This window comes from Mesocricetus auratus, unplaced genomic scaffold (assembly GCF_017639785.1).
Source record: "Mesocricetus auratus isolate SY011 unplaced genomic scaffold, BCM_Maur_2.0 Super-Scaffold_100707, whole genome shotgun sequence".
Taxonomy (NCBI): Eukaryota; Metazoa; Chordata; class Mammalia; order Rodentia; family Cricetidae; genus Mesocricetus; species Mesocricetus auratus.
The window spans coordinates 5,818,355-5,836,364 of NW_024429269.1; the positions used below are offsets into that span (position 1 = coordinate 5,818,355).

The following is an 18,010-nucleotide window of genomic DNA, read 5'->3' on the forward strand; positions in this document are numbered from 1 at the left end:
GTATAAAGGAGTACTTTAAAAAAAACCTGTACTCCTTTGAGCTGGAAAACCTAATGGAAATGGATGCATTTCTAGATGTATACAAACCACTGAGGTTAAATTAAGATGAGATCAACAAGTAAATCAGACATATAATAAAGAGATTGAAATACCTAAGAAAAGCATGAAATTAGATGCATTCATAGCAGAAAAAAAGCAGAAGGAACTCCTACAAACTCTTTCTACAAATCCAGTAATCTTCAAATGTCAAAATCAGGCAAAGACACAACAAAGAGAACATTATAGGCCAATAGTGCAGCTGCAAAAATTCCCAACAAAAATATGTGAAAACCAAATACAGGTATATATCAAAAAGATCATCCACCATGATCAATTTGGTTTATCCCAAAGATTCAAGGATGGTTAACATACATGAGTCTACAAATGTATTAAACCATATAAGTGTGTTTTGAAGACAAATTGAATGATTACCTCAATAGGAACAGAAAAGGCCTTTGCAAAATCCCATATGCCTTCTTCCCAGGATGGAGTAGGATTATAGGGAACATTTCTCAACACAATAAAGGGTATTGTGCACTGTCAAGTGCATAGTCAACATTATACTCAATGGAGGAAAACTCAAAGTAATCCCTTTAAATTAAGGAATGAGACAAGGCTGTCTCCTTTTCAATATAGTTCTGGAAGCTCTAGCCGGAGGAGTAAAATAAGAGAAAGAAAACAAGTCAAACCATCCCTAGTTGCAAATGATCTGATATTATATACAAGAGACAACAAGAGTTCCACCAAAAACTTTTAGAAATAATCAGCAATTCAGCCAAGCAGCAGAGCATAGAGTCAGCTTATGCAGTAGCTTTTCTATAACCATCACCAAACACACTGGGAAAGAGATCATAGACACAATTTCATTCATAACATTCTCAAAGGAAAGGAAATATCTCTAGGAATAAATACAACCAAGGAGGTGAAAGACCTCTACAATGAAAACAATATATCTTTGAAGACAGAGATTAAGGAAGACATCAGAAAATGGAAAGATATCAAGCTCATTATTGACAGAATAGGATTGTAATAATGACAAGTCTACCAAAAGCAATTTACAGATTCAGTCCAATCCTAATCAAATCCCCATGACAACCTTTACAGAAATAGAGAAAAACTCAGGATGTTTGAAAAGGGCACAGGGAATTATTATTTTATACTTACCTAGAATTACATATAAAACATATAAGTATATGTGAATAAATGAATATAAGTACACACACAGTTTAAATGCATTTACACCACTTTGGGCTAGCTATAATATTCTACCCAAGAGCCATAGACTATCTAACACAAATCCTAGTACCAGGCACGGGAGACCTGCTTTTGAGTTATTGGGCAGGGGAGTTCAAAAGGATCCTAAAACAATATAGGCTAATGTTATTGTCCTTGGTTACCTCCCAAAAGCTGAAAGTAAGTCCCTGTTGCTGAAGCCACTATACATTTTGGACATAGGACCCAGAGGATTTGACCAAAATTGACCTGGACACCTCTTCCAAGAAACTAGCTTTCATGGCATTAGAAAGCACTATGAAAGCTGCTAAGGGGTGCAAGCCATCATTAGTCCTACCCATCTTTGACATCTACAAACCACAGCAACCACCAGTGTGACAAGGTATCCCTAAAGGTACAATAGTGGCACTTAATCTTAGCAACGGCTACTGGTCTAATTGGACTCAAGGCATACTGAACAGGAGGGAAACCATTCCTGGTACTGTAAACCCAGACAACTACATGTGAGGTCACGGATCTTAGAGAGGAATCTGCAACTGCCCCTTTCCTAAACCAGCACAATTCCTAACTATACTCTAAACACTTACCTCTATATGCAGAGTGAAGTGTAGATCTTACCCTAACCAAAGAAGATCCTTTTTGCAACCAGAGCCCATTTCAGAAAGCATAGCGAGTCAGAACACAGAGAACAATGGACTGTGGGGTACCCAGGCCCAGGTGATACATCTACTACACAACTCACTACATCTGAGGCCCAGGGACCATCATGGAAGAGGGGGTCGGGAGATTCTCAGGGTCAGAAGGCCAAGCAATTTGCTGTGAGACCGTGCCTTCCAGCCACGGCAGGGAAACTACACCCATGAGATGGCAACAACATGGCTGCCACTCAAGACCTTCCATCAGCAATTGACATATCAGCATAGATGGGGGAGAGCTCACGGGGTCCCCCACACCTAGATGAGGAATGACATTCAATTAACAACTGCTGAGAGAGGGGGAATTTGTTTTCCCCGAGGATGAGCCCCTGGTTGGTTATCCAATACTAAGGGGTTATTCCCTAAAAACTTACACATGCAGCAACACTGCATGGACTCAGCAGGCTCTATTTGTGTTTCTTCTCTTTGTGTGCATGTAACAACAATGGTTAAAGCAGAGGAGGCTATGAATTTGGAAGGGGGTTGGGGTACATGGGGGGGTAGACAGGAGGAGAGCAAGCAGGAAAGTGATGCAACCCTATTTTAAAAATTTAAAAGACAACTTTGAAGGACATGCAAAGAATACTCACTGCTTGTGGAGGACAGATGGCTATAGTCGGACCTGAAACAGAAGATGTAAGTAGGATTAGATCTCATTTTTCTTTACCCAAATGAGCCACTTGAGCTAAAAGCTTCGTTGGCGGTGATGTGGTAGTTAGAAGCATTTGCCTGCTAAAGCTGTCACTGGTGAAAAACAGTGTTGAGGCTTCTTTTGTGCAAATGCTTGAATTCTGAAAGCAAAACTGGGGCTTTCATAAGGGTTCTCAGGCCCTCTTGGTTTGTTGGAAAGTTTTTGAATGTTTGTTTATTTTTCTGGTGAGAAAGACTCTAAGTTTCCAATAGATTCCCATTTCCCCAAAAGGGTTACCACTCTCATTAAAGAGCACGTTCCCAATGTTCACACAGCATCGTTGGGATGCTTCTTTGACAACATGATGGAAGTGACCCCTGAAGAAGGAGAATAGCATTTGGCTGGGAAGTAGGGGTGTGGCCACACTCCAGGACTTGTTTACCAGCAGGGTCCTTCAGCACAGGGCACTTCAGTTGATTTCCATTCCTAGTCCATTCCTGCTAGCTAGGAGAGTCGCAGGACGTGGGCTGTGATGGGGAAGAAGTTGAGAAGAAGTGGTCCATGCAGGTTTTATGCTGAGGCTGAGAATTCAGTGGCTGGCAGTCAGTCTCTATGAGAATGGGAATCCCTCTGGGCAGGACTGTGGAGGCTTTCCTCTCTGGCAAGGAATTTGATGTAGAAGCTGTTTATTCTCTTGCACCCCAAAGTCATTCTCAGTAGGAAATTAATCCCTTGGGGATACAGGGACTCACAGAGCCTGGCAGTTAGTGATGCAGTTAGGCAAATAAACTGCTACATCTTATTTAATTTCATCGGTAATACACTCCTTTTATCACCTTAGCCTCCAGTTGCCTTTCCTGAACCATCCGATTTTCACTCTATTTACCACATTCAAATAGTGCATATAAAACTTTCTTTAAAATTGCATTTTATGTGTTAAAATTACTACACTGCTCAGATCACGATGCCCTGATTTATTGGTAAGGAATAAAATGGAAGGAAACGGACATTGGCTTTCTTTTTTTTAAGTGTTTTAGTAGTCAAAAATCACTGTTGTTTCAAACTGGAAAGAATAAAAACTGCAAAAGGAATTTGCTTACCTTTTTAAAAACTGCACTCCCACGTGCCAATTTTAATTTAATTTTATTAGTTGCCGTATTACTCTTGATGACAAAATACCGACAAAAGCAACCTACGGGCGGGTGGAAGGGCTTGTTTGGGGTGGGAAAGAGTATGAGGCGACTGGTCAGCTTGTGCACAGACAGGAAGTGGCGAGAGATGAAGGCTGTGTTGAGCTCACTCCCACCTTCTCTTTCTATTCAGCCTGTGGGATGATGCTACCCACAGCCAAGACAGGTCTCCCCTGCTCAACGGAACCTCTCTGGTAGCATCTTCGCTGACCTGTCCGGAGCTGTGTCTCCTGGGTGAGTCTAAATCTAGGCAATGGATGTAGTCAGTGGAAAGTGAAAGTGACAGCATCTGTAAGGAGACCAGGAAGTGGGAAATGACAGGGTTTGGACTCACTGGGCAGAGTGGATGGATAATGAGCAAGTTAGAAAGTAGGATGGGTTGGGCTAGGCCATAGTGCCATATTAGTTGAGGGAAAAGAAAGCATCAAGGATTGCTGACATACTGAAACCCAGGATTTCAGCACCCAGCATTGGCATGTTAAATTCTCTCTGGGGCCAGACACCAACAAACACATTAGGACAACACTGAGAAATCTAGCTATATAAAGTATAGTGAATGCCCAACAAGCATCCACTATGATAGAACAAATGATGCCAAAGCCCCTTCTGTCACACCACGATCATGGCCAGACTTTCCAGAAATCCACATATGACATGGAGAGTGTGATATTACTATGTGTCCTACAGCAAGAATGTGCCAGTCTTTTCAGATAGGTTGCCAAAGATGAGATTCACACAAGCAAGTGTTGTAAAGCTCTGCATACAGATTGATATGGACATAGACTGAAAATAACACTGAAACCATAGTTCAAGAATCTTGAAATGCGCCGGGCGGTGGTGGCGTATGCCTTTAATCCCAGCACTCGGGGGGCAGAGGCAGGTGGATCTCTGTGAGTTCGAGGCCGGGCTGGACCAACAGCCTCCAAAAACAATACAGAGAAACCCTGTCTCATAAAACCAAAAAAAAAATCTTGAAGTGCATTGATAGTATTTTAAGATAAATGCTAGCATTAAGGATACCCCTCCATGAGGTCCCCCTGAATCTCTCAAGACTTTCATGGCAATGTTGGGGTTAGGCTTGCCAATTGGTCAGTCTCTGGCAAACTTGTGAACTCCAACTCCTTCACACACAGCCAATCTGCACAACACCAATCTAATCATGTCTGACTTCCAAGGACTAATTAAAACACAGACCCCTTTCTCCATGAAGGGTGGTCTCTGGCCAGCTCTGTGGTCTTCATCCCATTAAAACACAGAAAACAGAAGAGGCATCTAAGACTTCACCTTGCTCTCAGACTTCTGGTTCTAAGTTTATGTAATCCGTATATCAATATTGCCACAACAATAGAGATAATGGCTCTGAACTGCTCTTTTCACTTAAAACCATTTGAACATGCTGTTTAGTGGCGCCTGTAGTTGTCATTTCAGATGAAGTGACGCACTGTAATTTACTCAACCCCTTCTCTTTGGAAATGGCTGTGTGACTGTTTCTGGTTCATGTTAGCAAAATAGAGGGTGATGAGATATTTATGAATAAAGTTTTATATGCATTTACTTCCTTGTCCTTAGAAAAATTACCATGATTGGGAATACCGACTGAGTCAAGGTATTTCCACTTCTATGGCTCATGCCATAAATAAGTTTATTTAATGGCAGTTCCAGTGAAAGACAAACTGTAACACTGAAAACAGCTTCATGAAGAAATAGACAAAAAATAATTTCAGGAAACAATCAGGTATTTGACCAGACTGCTCTGAAGGATTTTGTGCTCCTCAAACTTATTTAGGGTAGGTAGGGACAGCTTGAGGTTCTGGTTATTGGTCTCACATCACAAAGTTTTCCCTTGCCAGCTCTGCACACAACATGCAAGTCTTTCAGAATGGAGCATAAAAGGCAAACTTAGGCATTTTAAGATGTAAAATTCTTGAACCTATATAGTAGATGACATATAATAATACAGGATTATTGTCTCACACCACATATATCTATATCTATATATCTCCCAAATATTGTTTTAATATCTGTATGTAAATTGCATGTATTTAGATTATATGGGAAGGCATTCTGTAAATAAGATACTTCACCACTGCTGGAGGTCTCATTAGGCAATTTGCAGAGAGATTCATTTTATAAAAGGAATATCTTTCTAGATTTGCTTTTCCAGGAAACTGTGGCCTAAGAACTGCACTTGGCTTTTCTGTAAAAGTGACCTTCCTGTTGTTGCAAACACATGGCTCCCTGTGTCATGGACTTCCCCTGCTTATTCTTAGCACACTAAATTGAAGGTCACGGTAACAGAGCTAACTAGCCTTGAACACAAACTTCATACAGGACTACAAAGTCATTTTAAAAACTGCTGGCCCATTTCAAACATTTCCGTGCCTGTTCTTTCCCATCTACCTGCTGCACCTCTCAGCTCTTGCCTCTTCGTGTAGGCTCCAGCCAAGCACTGGCTGTAGTTCCCTGAAAGGCGTTACACTGCCTAAAGGTCAGTGACAGCTGACACAGAGGTAGAAGTCCACTGATGCCAGACCAAACTACTGAAGAAAAACAATTCACTAGGTGTGGCCACATGTGAAAGGGCCCGGTAGAGGCCATGTCTTGGAGACTCACTAATGAAATTACCATTGCTGGCACTGGCTTTTATTTGTATTTTCAAGGAACTGCCTGTCCCTCTGTTAAGAGATTCTGTGTCATAAGCTACTTTGCCAAAAGTGGCTTGCTAGTTTCTCCTAACAGCACACAGAAGCACAGGCTCATTTCCCATTGGAGCTTCCAAATGACATCGAATGCCACAGAACAGTCTGCCTTTAGTCTTGGCCCATGGTAGGTGTAGGTAGGTTGGAAAAGGCAGCATTTCCTCCAGAAGAAAACAAGGGCTAACTATAGATGAAATGGTTTCTTGAGAATGGTTACTGGGTTGCATGCAGAAGCCTTGGGCTGCAGACCAATAAGCCATATACCCAATGATACTGCATCCTATTTGCAAAACAATAATGACAATACCAAAGAATGGCTTGTGTATTCTGAATGATTATGCCCAGGCTCCTTAAGGTGTTGAAAAGCATCTGAGTGTCTATTGTGTTGGGTATAAAGAATGTATGGAGCTTGGTACAAGGGCACATGACTGCAACCCCAGAACTTGGGAGGTTGAAGCAGGGTATTCTAAATTGGACTCATCATTTCTACTCATCATTTTTCTGGATAGTTTTCTAGACAAATGGCTCCACTCTCACCCCTTCCTTGCCTTCTACTCCTTTCTAGAGACAATCTCATCTGGCTTCTCACCACCACTCCATTGCCAAAGCCTCACTTCAGTGTCCCAACAGTAAAATGGCACTTCACAGTCCTTATCTTAATGAGCTTTCAGTCAGATAATACGGACCTTGGTTTCTCAAAAACCCATCCTTCTCTTGGTTCCCAGGACAGTCTGATCCTCCTTCTTGGGCTCTGTCATCAGTTTCCCTGCCTTTGACTGACATTTCAATGCAATGGCTTCTCAAGGCTGGGCTTAAGGACAGCCAGCTTTGCTGAGCTGGCTAAGGACTCAGTGAGCCAACCAGGCATGCAGAGGTTTAGAACAACAGGCAGCGAGCAGTGGATGCTGGGTAAATGTTTGCTGTGACATTCAATTGAGTTCATCTCTTCCAGGGCTTCAAGAGCAGTTCCAAAGACGACGTCATGTTAGAGCTCCACACTGAACTCCAGACACCCAACATCTGACTGCCCACCTTCAGACTGCCACTGCCGACACAGAAACATCTCACATTTTCCCTAACTTGACTTACAAGGGATCATGGGCTAGTTTGAGAATCCAATTAAATCTTTTTCTTCTCACAAAACTTTACCAAGTCTATTATTTTATATATTTCTTGAAGCCATTTGCTGATCCCAAGTTAAGGACTGACATCCTAGTGGGTATGTCACTTGAGCTGGAGAAAGAGAGAGAGAGAGAGAGAGAGAGAGAGAGAGAGAGAGAGAGAGAGAGAGAGAGAGAGAGAATTTACCCTGATAGACAGGCATGCCAGGCAGAAAGGGAAGCTCTGCAAAAGCCAGGCACCGGAAAAGCATGCCAGGATGGCCAGGTCAAAGAGCAGAGAGACCTGAGGACAACTGGCCAGCATGAGAGGAGCTCACAGTTCAAGGCCATGTTCAGTTCTTGCCCTTGATAGACAAAAGAGCTGTAAACACTTGGAAGGCAGAGGGACAATACTAAGGAAATCCTTGCATGGGGTACATTCCTGTAATTCCAGCACTTGGGAAGGGGGCAGATCAGAGCTTAACGTTGTCATGGACTACTTAGTGATTTCAAGTCCAGACTACAGGAGACCCTGTTTCAAACATCATCATCAACAACAACAACAACAAGAAGTAGCAAACATTTACTGAGTTCTGTGTGCTTTATACTTGACTAGAATAGAAAGGGAAAACACAGAAAAAATGATTCGACTAGTAATAGCACGTTTGATAGCTAAACTGAAATTCAGAGTATACGGGGTAGATAGCAAAAACAAGGCTAAGGGACATGAATTAAAACTTCTATCTCAAATAATTTCATTTTACATTTTAACTTAAGTTTACTAGTGATGCAATAAGAATTCTTTAAACAATTCTGCCCTGTTATAGCAACAGTCTTTAGTGACAAGCAGAAAGTAGAAGCATGGGTGTGGTGTCTCTATATTAAGTGGCCCTTCCCAGGAGTCATTGGTAGCTCTCATGCTAGCCCGTCATCTGGGGTGAAGCCACCCCTCAAAGGGAATGCTACTCCCTCTTCCCCAAGGCAAGGCCCTTCCAACAACTATCTGCTTTAGGAGAGCCCTGCAAGTTAGAAATTAGTGGGATAGTGGTTGCTTCACACCAACCACAAAAGAGCTGGCAAATTTTGCTTTGTTTCTTCTATTCATGGTTCAGCAAACCATGGGGGAGGAGATGGGAACCAAGGATGGTCAACTAAAGTTGATAAATAATGGGGCTGTGGCATAGTGGAATAATTCTTGTCTATTGTGCATGAGGCCTTAGGTTGGAACCCCAGCACCACAAAAATCAGGAAAGTAATAAATTGACAAGTTTCATACCAACAGAATTGAAGCAAAAGCGAGGGTGGGTGGGGTGGGGGCTTCAAATCAAGTTACTCCTCCACCGTGGATACTGCAGTTGGGCAACAGGGAAAGCCCACTGTAGGGACGAATGCAGGTCCAGATTTAGGATGGGGTGACAGAGGAGGTTGCAAGGAAGGGTGTGGGTTGGAGGCAGGAAGAGTTTGAGGGATACTTTCTTGGGTTAGGTCAGAACTGAGGTTCATTCTGGAACAGGCCTCTCTCCCCGTCCTCGGTAGATTGCCAAATCCTAAAATTAGCTTGAAATCTCTCCACCCTTCAGGAATTCCGCGGTCTTCTGTAGTCTGGGTAACCCGTGACCTGTATCGGGATTTCTCTAGATAGGAGAAGACACTCTTTCCTACTGGGCATCCTGGACATGGTGCTGACTGTGCACAGGAAAATACTCTAGATTGGGGCTGGGTGGAAACCATTACAGGACATTCGTATCTGAAAACACATTCTTTTGTCCTACTCAGGAAAATTGCTGTTGGGAGAAGGCTAACTAGCCTCCAGAGGTTTGAGCTAATTACTTGCGTCCTTTGAAGCACACAAGACCCCGATCACAGCATCCTGAGGGTACTCAAGGATGGCCGGGTGGAGAGGCGGTTCAGCAGCACATTATAAGTGAGCTATGCAGTCTTAGCGGGGTTTGAAGAGTCTTTTCAGTGCCAAGCGTCCTCCCGACCCCCCCCCCCCCACCTGCTTTCCTATCTCCAGGGCCGGACTCCTGGAGGCCTCCAAGCTACGGGAGTTCCCCAGTTGGTGGGAACAAGTGCAGGAGCTTTTATATGTGACAGGAAATACTGGCTGAACCTGGCATCAGGGCCACAGGACTTCGAAGGATAACACTGAGCCTAGGGTCCCACTACCTTCCAGTCCCGGGTGGGGCCCTTCTCGCCCCTCCTCTCCCTGCTCCAGGCAGCCCGGGACCTCGCCGCTGGCGGGCAGAAACCAAGTCCCAGCCCCGATACTGAGCGCCAGTCCTGAGCTCCCACCCCGCCTGATCTGGCTCACCCTCCGGTCTCGGCGCCAGAGTCCACGCAGTCCTCCTCCTCACCGCCCGCCTTCGTGTTCATGGCGCGCGTGCCCGCCGCGCTCCCTGGGCCCCGGGTCCCTCTGAGCGCCTCTACCCGGGCCCCGCAAGGACCCGGCCCGGCGCGCCAGCCGCTCGCCGCGCCCTCTCGCGGCCGCGCCCTCCCCGCCCTCCGCTCTGTGCTGCGCGAGCGCGCCCGGGTGCCACCAGGAGGATCGGAGCGTGTGCACGGGATGCGCGCGTGTGCACGATCGCCAGCGTGAGTGGGGGGAGGTGTGTGAGGTGGCCTATCTCTATAAGCGTGGGGTGTAGTGGGCGTGCAGTGCTTAATCTTGCACCCACCTGGGTAAATGCTCGGCGGCTGTGCTTTCTATAGTGACTGGTACAGACAGTATGGGAGTGTAGGCAGTAAAGCTGCCATCCCCTGGGCGCACAGTAAAGACTTCGGAGTCCCTGGGCTTGCCCAGAGATTTTCTAGCCTCAGTCTGCTAGCAGCACCGGGAAACACCCACGGACACAACCACGGCAGAGTGGAATGTCACCATTTGAGAACCAGTTAAAACACATGGGTGTTTTCCTCCGGGTTCCTCAGTACTACCGAAGCTGAGTTCATTAATGCCTTGCTCAGCGTGCAAACCAGCCAGAGTAGCTTCTCACTGACCCAACTTGCCCACATAGATTCTTTTGTTATCTGTTTCAAAATAGCATGAAGAGAGCTAGATGCTCCTGTATTCAAGAAATCTGGAAGCAAGAGGTTGGTGGATGTTGTTAAACCCTGCCATCCCTCAGGGTGGGTTCATGATTGAGGTAGCAGGAGGTCATCTTTACTCTCGTAGATGAGGCAACTTGGTGGTGATGGGGTAAGAATAACTCAGACTTAACCCTAGTGCTGTTGTCACTAGACGCGTGGAAGTTGCTTATTTGTGTGTTCCAGAAATTCTCTTCTGAAGGGTAGCCCTGAGGACAGAACCGGTGGCCATGCACATGCTCTACCACCCAGCTGTAACCCAGCGACCTCTTCTTTTCAGACAAGTTATTTAACCTCCTTGAACCTTAATTTCTTCACTACTAGGCTACTGCTATCTTCCCTGAACCTCCATTGTCGGTTACGGGAGATCATATGTGTAAAAACAGTTTGTGAGTCCTGATACATGCCAGGTACCAGTTCAGTGAGCTGTCAGAGTCACAGGCAAAGCCTAACCAGCTGAAGTCCCACTCTCAACTTGCCCAGCGGTGTCACTCCTGTGTGACAAGCGATGAGGAGCAATATTGTCTCTTTCCTTTTTTCCTCTCTCCTTCCCTGCTCCTTCTTCCCACTTTACTTGGTTTTCATTGCTTTCCGATTCTTATTTAATAACCATGTTATTTATATAAAAGAGAAAGGTGGCAAACAAAAGCAGAGTAGAAATGCAATGTCACAATCAGAAAAAAATGTAGGTGAGTGTGCCCACACCAAGTCTGAATAACCTTTCCTAAACCTAAAATTATTTCCCCCAAACAAGCAAAAATGGATGTTATATTCAATTTGGTGTTCATTAGTTTAAAGAAGCAGTTCTTTAGGAGAAACGTGTCGTGGACTATCACTTTAACTACGTAAAGGTGTGTTACATTAGTTTATGTTGTCTTTGTTTAATGATGTAAAGATGTGATGCATTTGTTTTATCCTGCATGCCCGAGGTCTAATGAAAAGCTGATTGGCCAATAGCTGGGTAGAAGAGAGATAGGCGGGGCTGGCAGGCAGAAAGAATGATTAGGAGGAGAAATCTAGACTTGAGAGAAAATGAGAAGAGAATGGGGGAGAAAAAGAGGGACACTCCTGGGACCAGAAGCCAGGCACCTGCCATCCAGACATGGAGACAGCAGGAAAGTAATATATACAGAAAGAAAAAGAGGAAGGAAGGATAAAAGTCCTGAGGCAAAATGTAGATAAAGGGAAACAGATTCAAATAAGAGCTAAACTAAGGCTAATAATAAGCCTCTGTGTCATGATTAGGGAACTAGTTGGTGGCCTAAAACAAAAAGTCTGGTATAGAGACATATTCCAATTTACTTCAATCTAAAAATGTCCTCTGAAATCTCATGTGTTAAGAGCTTGGTGACCTGTTGATGGGCTTTTTGAGAAATGATTGGATCATTAAGGCTCTAACCTCATCTGTAGATCATCCCTGGATGAATTCATAGTTAACTGGACTATTAGAAGGCAGGGCCTAGCTGGAGGTCACTGGGGACCTATCTGTTCCCTTTGGGTGAACACTTCTACCTTGTCACACCCTCTGTAACATTGAGGCTGAAAAACACGGAGCCTACTGACTACAAACTGAAACTTCTGAACCTGTGAGCTAAAATCTCTCCTCTGGTTTTTTCTCTAATAAAGGGTCAAAGTGCATTGCCTAACACATTTAAAGATAACCCCCGAGACTCCAGAACATACTGGTCTCACATTAAGGAATGAAGACAAAGCAATTCTTAATTAAATTTGATGAAGGGAAACCCAAATTTGAATTCTCCACTTTTATCTCCGTTTCTTCTGTCTGTGGTTGCCAGCCTGTCTGTGATCTGACTGTTGTGTGTCTGTGTCTGATGCTTGTGGTTTGAGGCTGCCCCTAACAAAGGGCTCTGCTCTGTGCTTACAGAGTAGCACAGAAAGTGTGGCATTGGGAGAGGGATGAGAGATTCTCCATGGAAATCTTTGAAAGAGTTTTTATCAGGAACGAAGTCACCCTACCAACCCAGAACAGCAATGAGCACTCCAAACGTGTTGTCTGTCTATATCCACAGGTTGTTTTCAACGTTTGTGTGGGATGTTTGTTGTATAAGTTTGCTTTCAAATTGTATTATTATTAGGAATAATACAATTCTTAAGGAATGAATATGTGTATTTTAAAAGAGAACTCACTGGCAGCTTGGGAACAGGGTGGTGCACATGTACCTTAACTCTTTCTTCAGTGTCTGCAGAAACCTGTTTTATTCCTGTGTGGAGATCCAGAAATTTGCCACGTCTATTCTCAAAATCCATGCCAGAGAGATCTTTTATTCTCATGGGAATCTCACTGTTGAGGTTGATCTCTGTACCTCAAAAGGTCTCTTCCAAGCTGCGGTGCCCCCACTGGCATCTATGAGGCCCTAGAACTCCGTGACAATAAGACATGCTATATGGGGAAAGGGTCTCAAACCCTACTGAGCACATTAATAAAACGATTGCACCTGCTCTGGGTAGCAAGAAATTGACCATTGTGGAACAAGGGAAGATTGACGATTGAGATGGATGGCATGAAAATAAATCTAAATTTGGTGCAAATGCCATCCTGATAGTGTCCCTGGCTGCAAAGCTGGTGCCATGGAAAAGGGGTTGTCCCTTTACTGTCCCATCGCTGACTTGACTGGCAACCCTGAAGTCATCCTGCTGTTCCCAACTTCCAATGTGATCAATGGTGATTTTCATGCTGGCAATACGCTGGCCCTGCAAGAGTTCACAATCCTGCCTGCAGGGGCGTCTAGTTTCCAGGAAGCCATGTGCACTGGAGCAGAGGTTAACCACAACCTGAAGAATGGCATCAAGAAGAAATGAGGGAAGGAAGCTACCAATGTGAGTGATGAGGACAGGTTTGTGCCTAACATCCTGGAGAACATAGAAGCCCCGGAGCTGCTGAAGACCATGACTTTGAAGGCTGGCTACATAGACCAGGATATCATCAGCATGGACATGGCTACCTCTGAATTCTTCAGGCCTGGCAAGTATGACCTGGACTTCAAGCTTCCTATGATTCCAACAGGTACACCATGCCCGACTTGTAAAATCCTTCATCCAGAGTATCCAGTGGTGCCCATCAAAGACCCTTTTGACCAGGATGACCGGGAAACTCAGCAGAAGTGCACAGCTACTGCAGGCATCCAGGTGGTTGGGGATGATCTCATGGTAACCAACCCTATATGGATTGACAAGACTGGGTGAGAAGTCCTGCAGCTGCCTCCAGCTCAAGAGTGTAGGCTTTATCGGACGCTGTAACAATACGCGACACACAATTACTGACAGTAACGCTAAGTATTTAATGTAGAAAATTACTCACAAGATACCAAACCCAGAGGAGCAGTTTTCAGTGGCCGAACCGGAAGCCGATCTCCAGGAAAAGAGAGCGAGACTTCCTGTGTGCTGTCTTTTATGCCTTCCCCTGTAACGCCCCTAGCCATGCCCAAAAGTGGGCCTGGCTAGTGACGTAGTTCCGCCTACGTACGTATATGTCTTTAGTCCTGCCTAAAGTGGGTGTGGTTAGCGGTGTGGTAAACCGCCCTTTTATTACCTCATCTGTATGTGCCTCTAATAAGTCACATGTTTAATGGCGGCATCAGACTTCCTCCTACACAAGAGAACTGAATCTGTCTCTGCAGGAGTGTAAGCTGACTCAGTCTAATGGTTAGGGTGTCATGGAGTCCCATCACTCTGGGGACACTGAGGATACTGTCATTGCTGACCTGGCGATGGGGCTCTGCACTAGGCAGATCAAGACTGGTGCCCCTAGCCAATCTGGGGCTTGGCCAAGTAAATCAGATCCTTACAATCCAGGAACATCTAAGCAGTGATGCCAAGTTTGCCAGTGAGTCCTTCAGGAAGCCCCTGGCCACGTAAATCATGGGCTGGAAATCCCTGGAGCCCCACCAGTTTCTTACACCCTTTCTCTGATGTCATCAGGGTGGCCTCAAGGCCAATCCAGTGCTTGCTCCTCCCATGCCAACACTTCCTTAGAAGTTCAAAGCTCCTGACCACCTGGCACCCTGCTGGAAACCCCAGCTTTGTCTGGAACCACATGTTATCTCTAGGGTGGCCATAGGCAAGACCACCCCCCCAATGGTCTACATGCAAAATAAAAGCCCCAGTGACTCATTAAAAAGGGGGGTTGTGGTATTCATTAAAAGTGGTTTACAGCCAGCAGTTGTCTTCTCACAGAAAGGCCAAGAATCCAGGAGGTTTTGAATCTGTGAGACTATGTTTCAGCAGTTCCAATCTAGTGCTAGAGCCCAGGAGGGTCCCTACAGAGCACATGGTCTTCAGTCTACATTGGAATCACAAAGAAGTGGGTTCTAATGTCAGGGAAGGAATGCCTCAGCAACAGAATAGATGAACTTTCCTATGAGTAAGGGCAAGTAGGCAAAAAGCAAAATCTCCTTCTTCCATGCCCTTTTATGTGAGCCACCACCAGAAGATGTGGCCCACATTTAGGGTGGGTTCTTTCCACCTTCAAAGGTCTAAATGGGGTAATCCGTCATAGTCTCACCAGACTGCTTAGGTTTCAGTTGATGTAGAGATTAGCCATCCCACAACCTGCTGACTGCTTTCAGCACATGATTACCACAACACACACGTACACGTTATCTTACTTTGGGTTGGGGCACAGAAGAATACATAACCTAAGATTAAAGCTATGCATGAGTTTAAGTTGTAAAAGCCAGTTAAATGGGAAATCAAAGGCAAATAAATTTGGTTACCCTGACTCTTAAAGGCAGGGGGGTTATTTTTAATTTTGCTGTGATGTCTGCCAAATGTTCAGTCTCTTGGGGGTCAAGTAATACTTTCCAAAAACAGTAACTATTTTATTTTTATTCTCTCTCTCTCTCTCTCTCTCTCTCTCTCTCTCTCTCTCTCTCTCTCTCTCTCTCTCTCTCTCTCTCCCTGTCTGTCTATCTATCCATCTATCTACCTATTTATCTATCATCTAATCTTTTGTGTGTGTACATAGGTACACATGTGGGTGGAGGAGGTCAGAGGAAAACTTTCAGAAGTTGTTTTTCTTTTACCATGTGGGTCTTTGCTGAGGCTCAAGTTGCCAGGATTGGTGGCAAGCACCTTTACTCTCTGAGCTGTTTCATTGGCCCTTCTTTTAAATTGTAGCTGAATGGGCTACTGGGAGGTAGCACTTGCCTGGAGTAAGTAGGTCACTTGCAGACCCACGGAAAGTGTAGCTTATCTTCAGATCCTATTTTGCTATCTCCTGGCCACCATAAAGTGAGACATTTGCTCTATACTACAACATTTAGCCTTAGCATATCCCAGAAGCCATGGAGTCAGCTAACCACAGATAGAAAGAGCCCAAACCCTGAGTTTCCTAATTATTGTTTATCTTGGTTATAGTCATAGAAAGGCAGCAACACACAGATTTCTAAACAATTTCAAACACACAGTGAAGAGCACTGTGAAAGGTATGATGTTATCATTTAGTAATCATTCTCATGTAGTTAATTACCAACCAAGAGGGTAAACTTGCATATGCAAATGCAAGAAATCTACCAATAGATGAGATCCCTACCACCCTGGGGATTATAATCCAGAGTGGCTAATTAAACAAATAAACTTGTTTAATTGTGTGCATGTATGTATGTGTATGAGAGAGAGAGAGAGAGAGAGAGAGAGAGAGAGAGAGAGAGATAGGGTGGGGTGCATTCTTACCATCTCACCATGAAGGAAAGGAATCATGTACTCTGAAAAGAAAGATCAGAATAAAAATTAGAGTGTCGGGTAAGCCACCATACACCATAGGAAAGGACTTGGAGCCCTGTTACGTCTTAGGACCTGTGCATGTCTGTCTCTTCCCCCAGGCTCCCTGTCTGAACAAATGCACATTTCTGTCAGTATACTTCCCTTGTGACTAAGCCTCTGGGACAGTCCCCTGTTTTGCTGTTCTAAGCCGCCAACAGCTGATAGATGATAGGGTCGCTGCCCCTCCTTCCCCACCTTGTCCTGACTCCATGAGAGAAGGGCCATGGTATTTTCTGTACCTTGTTGTGCTCCCAATACCTGGGACCAGTTTTGTATGAGAACAAGAGCCATGTGTTGAGCAAGCAGGTGGAAACAGCTCCCGTGCACATGGGAAGGAGGCTGAGGCTCCTAGCAGGGATGGGCTCAGAGTTGCACAAAAGCAATTCAGTTAGGAAGAAGTAGTTGGGGCTGCACAAGAAGACAATGGCAGCAGTGAGATGCTGATGATTGCAGCTTTCATGAATTCACCAGTAGGTACACCAATACTTGGAAAGCAGGACACATGAAACATTCAGGAATTCAGGCAAAACAGGAAGTCTACAAGCACCCCACCATCTTGTTAGCCTCACAGCCATGAAGAACCCACTTTCCTAGGTGTAGGGACATTTCAAGCACATCTCTTATTTAACCCCAACCAATCCCTGAGTAGAGCTGCATTTCTCCTTTTGCTGTCAAGGAAACTAAACTCGGCTGAGTTCAAATACCTTGTCTCTGGTCTCTCTTTGTAAATATGGAGCCAGAACGGTGTCAGTAGTAGGGGAAGAAGCACTCTTAGTGACACCAAGGAATAGACAGACAAGAAGAACCTGAAACATGAGATGACACTTGAATGAGCTCAGCATAAGGACAGGCAGGACCCAAACTCTGGACCACGTCACAGTGTGATGCATTGGAATCTAGTTCCCTTGCAGAGGACAGAAGTGTTCCCATTGGCTGGCAAGTGGGAGATGCAGTTCTGTTTGGGAGAAAAGCTGGAACAGTGTCACAGTCTCCAGTCATTTCCCCAGGGCTTAGAAGTCTCACTGATTGTGATTTGGGGGAAGAGCTGTAGGTGGCTAATTGACTCAAGAGCTGTGTGTTGATCAGCACAGGGAATTAAGTCTCGTGGGCCCCATACTCCATTTCCAAGCTACTGAATGTTTATGACTGGAATCATGGTATGCAGCTCCTTCTCTCTTCTCCTGTAGGAAGAAGTCAGGAGAGCATTACTGGTAAGCTCTGGTTGTATTTCCTGCAGTCCTACAGATATTCCATTCCAAGCCTAAGGACTGTCTTGAGAGATACTGAGGCATGGCTGGAAGTATTGTCAGCCAGCACATATGTCACCCTGGCTCTGGTCCTGAGCTGCTATGTTTAAATGTTAGACACGTCAGTATAACATTTCATTAATTACTATAAATACTTGACATTTCCACTGCCCTTAAAGTGAGGTTGTTGATCTGAAAATCAAAAGAAGTTCTAGGTCCTTTAAAACCACACAATTTATGAACGAAAGCTGTCACTCAGCCTCCCATTGCTGTTTCTCATAATGGTTTTAGTCACTCACATCATGTGTCACTCG

General features: G+C 44.7%; 1 protein-coding gene, 1 long non-coding RNA gene and 1 pseudogene across 2 annotated transcripts in view; 2 read left to right on the plus strand and 1 right to left on the minus strand.

Annotated features, from left to right (window-relative positions):
- The window catches only part of Fam124a (family with sequence similarity 124 member A), a 64,486-nt gene extending 54,423 nt beyond the window's left edge, over positions 1-10,063 (minus strand). The window contains exons 1-2 of the mRNA XM_005075282.4: positions 9,902-10,063; positions 2,558-2,589 (exon numbers count right to left, since the gene is read on the minus strand). Of these exons, the coding sequence (XP_005075339.2) occupies positions 2,558-2,589; positions 9,902-9,963 (94 nt within the window). The 5' untranslated portion in view covers positions 9,964-10,063. The remainder of the gene's footprint in view (positions 1-2,557; positions 2,590-9,901) is intronic.
- On the plus strand, positions 3,800-7,635 carry LOC121137843. Its single transcript, XR_005875116.1, has 2 exons — positions 3,800-4,022; positions 7,440-7,635. It is a non-coding gene; the product is annotated as an uncharacterized LOC121137843 (long non-coding RNA).
- A 285-nt stretch (positions 10,064-10,348) lies between the features above and the next one.
- Positions 10,349-15,377, plus strand: LOC101834731 (annotated as a pseudogene).
- Positions 15,378-18,010: the final 2,633 nt, after the last annotated feature.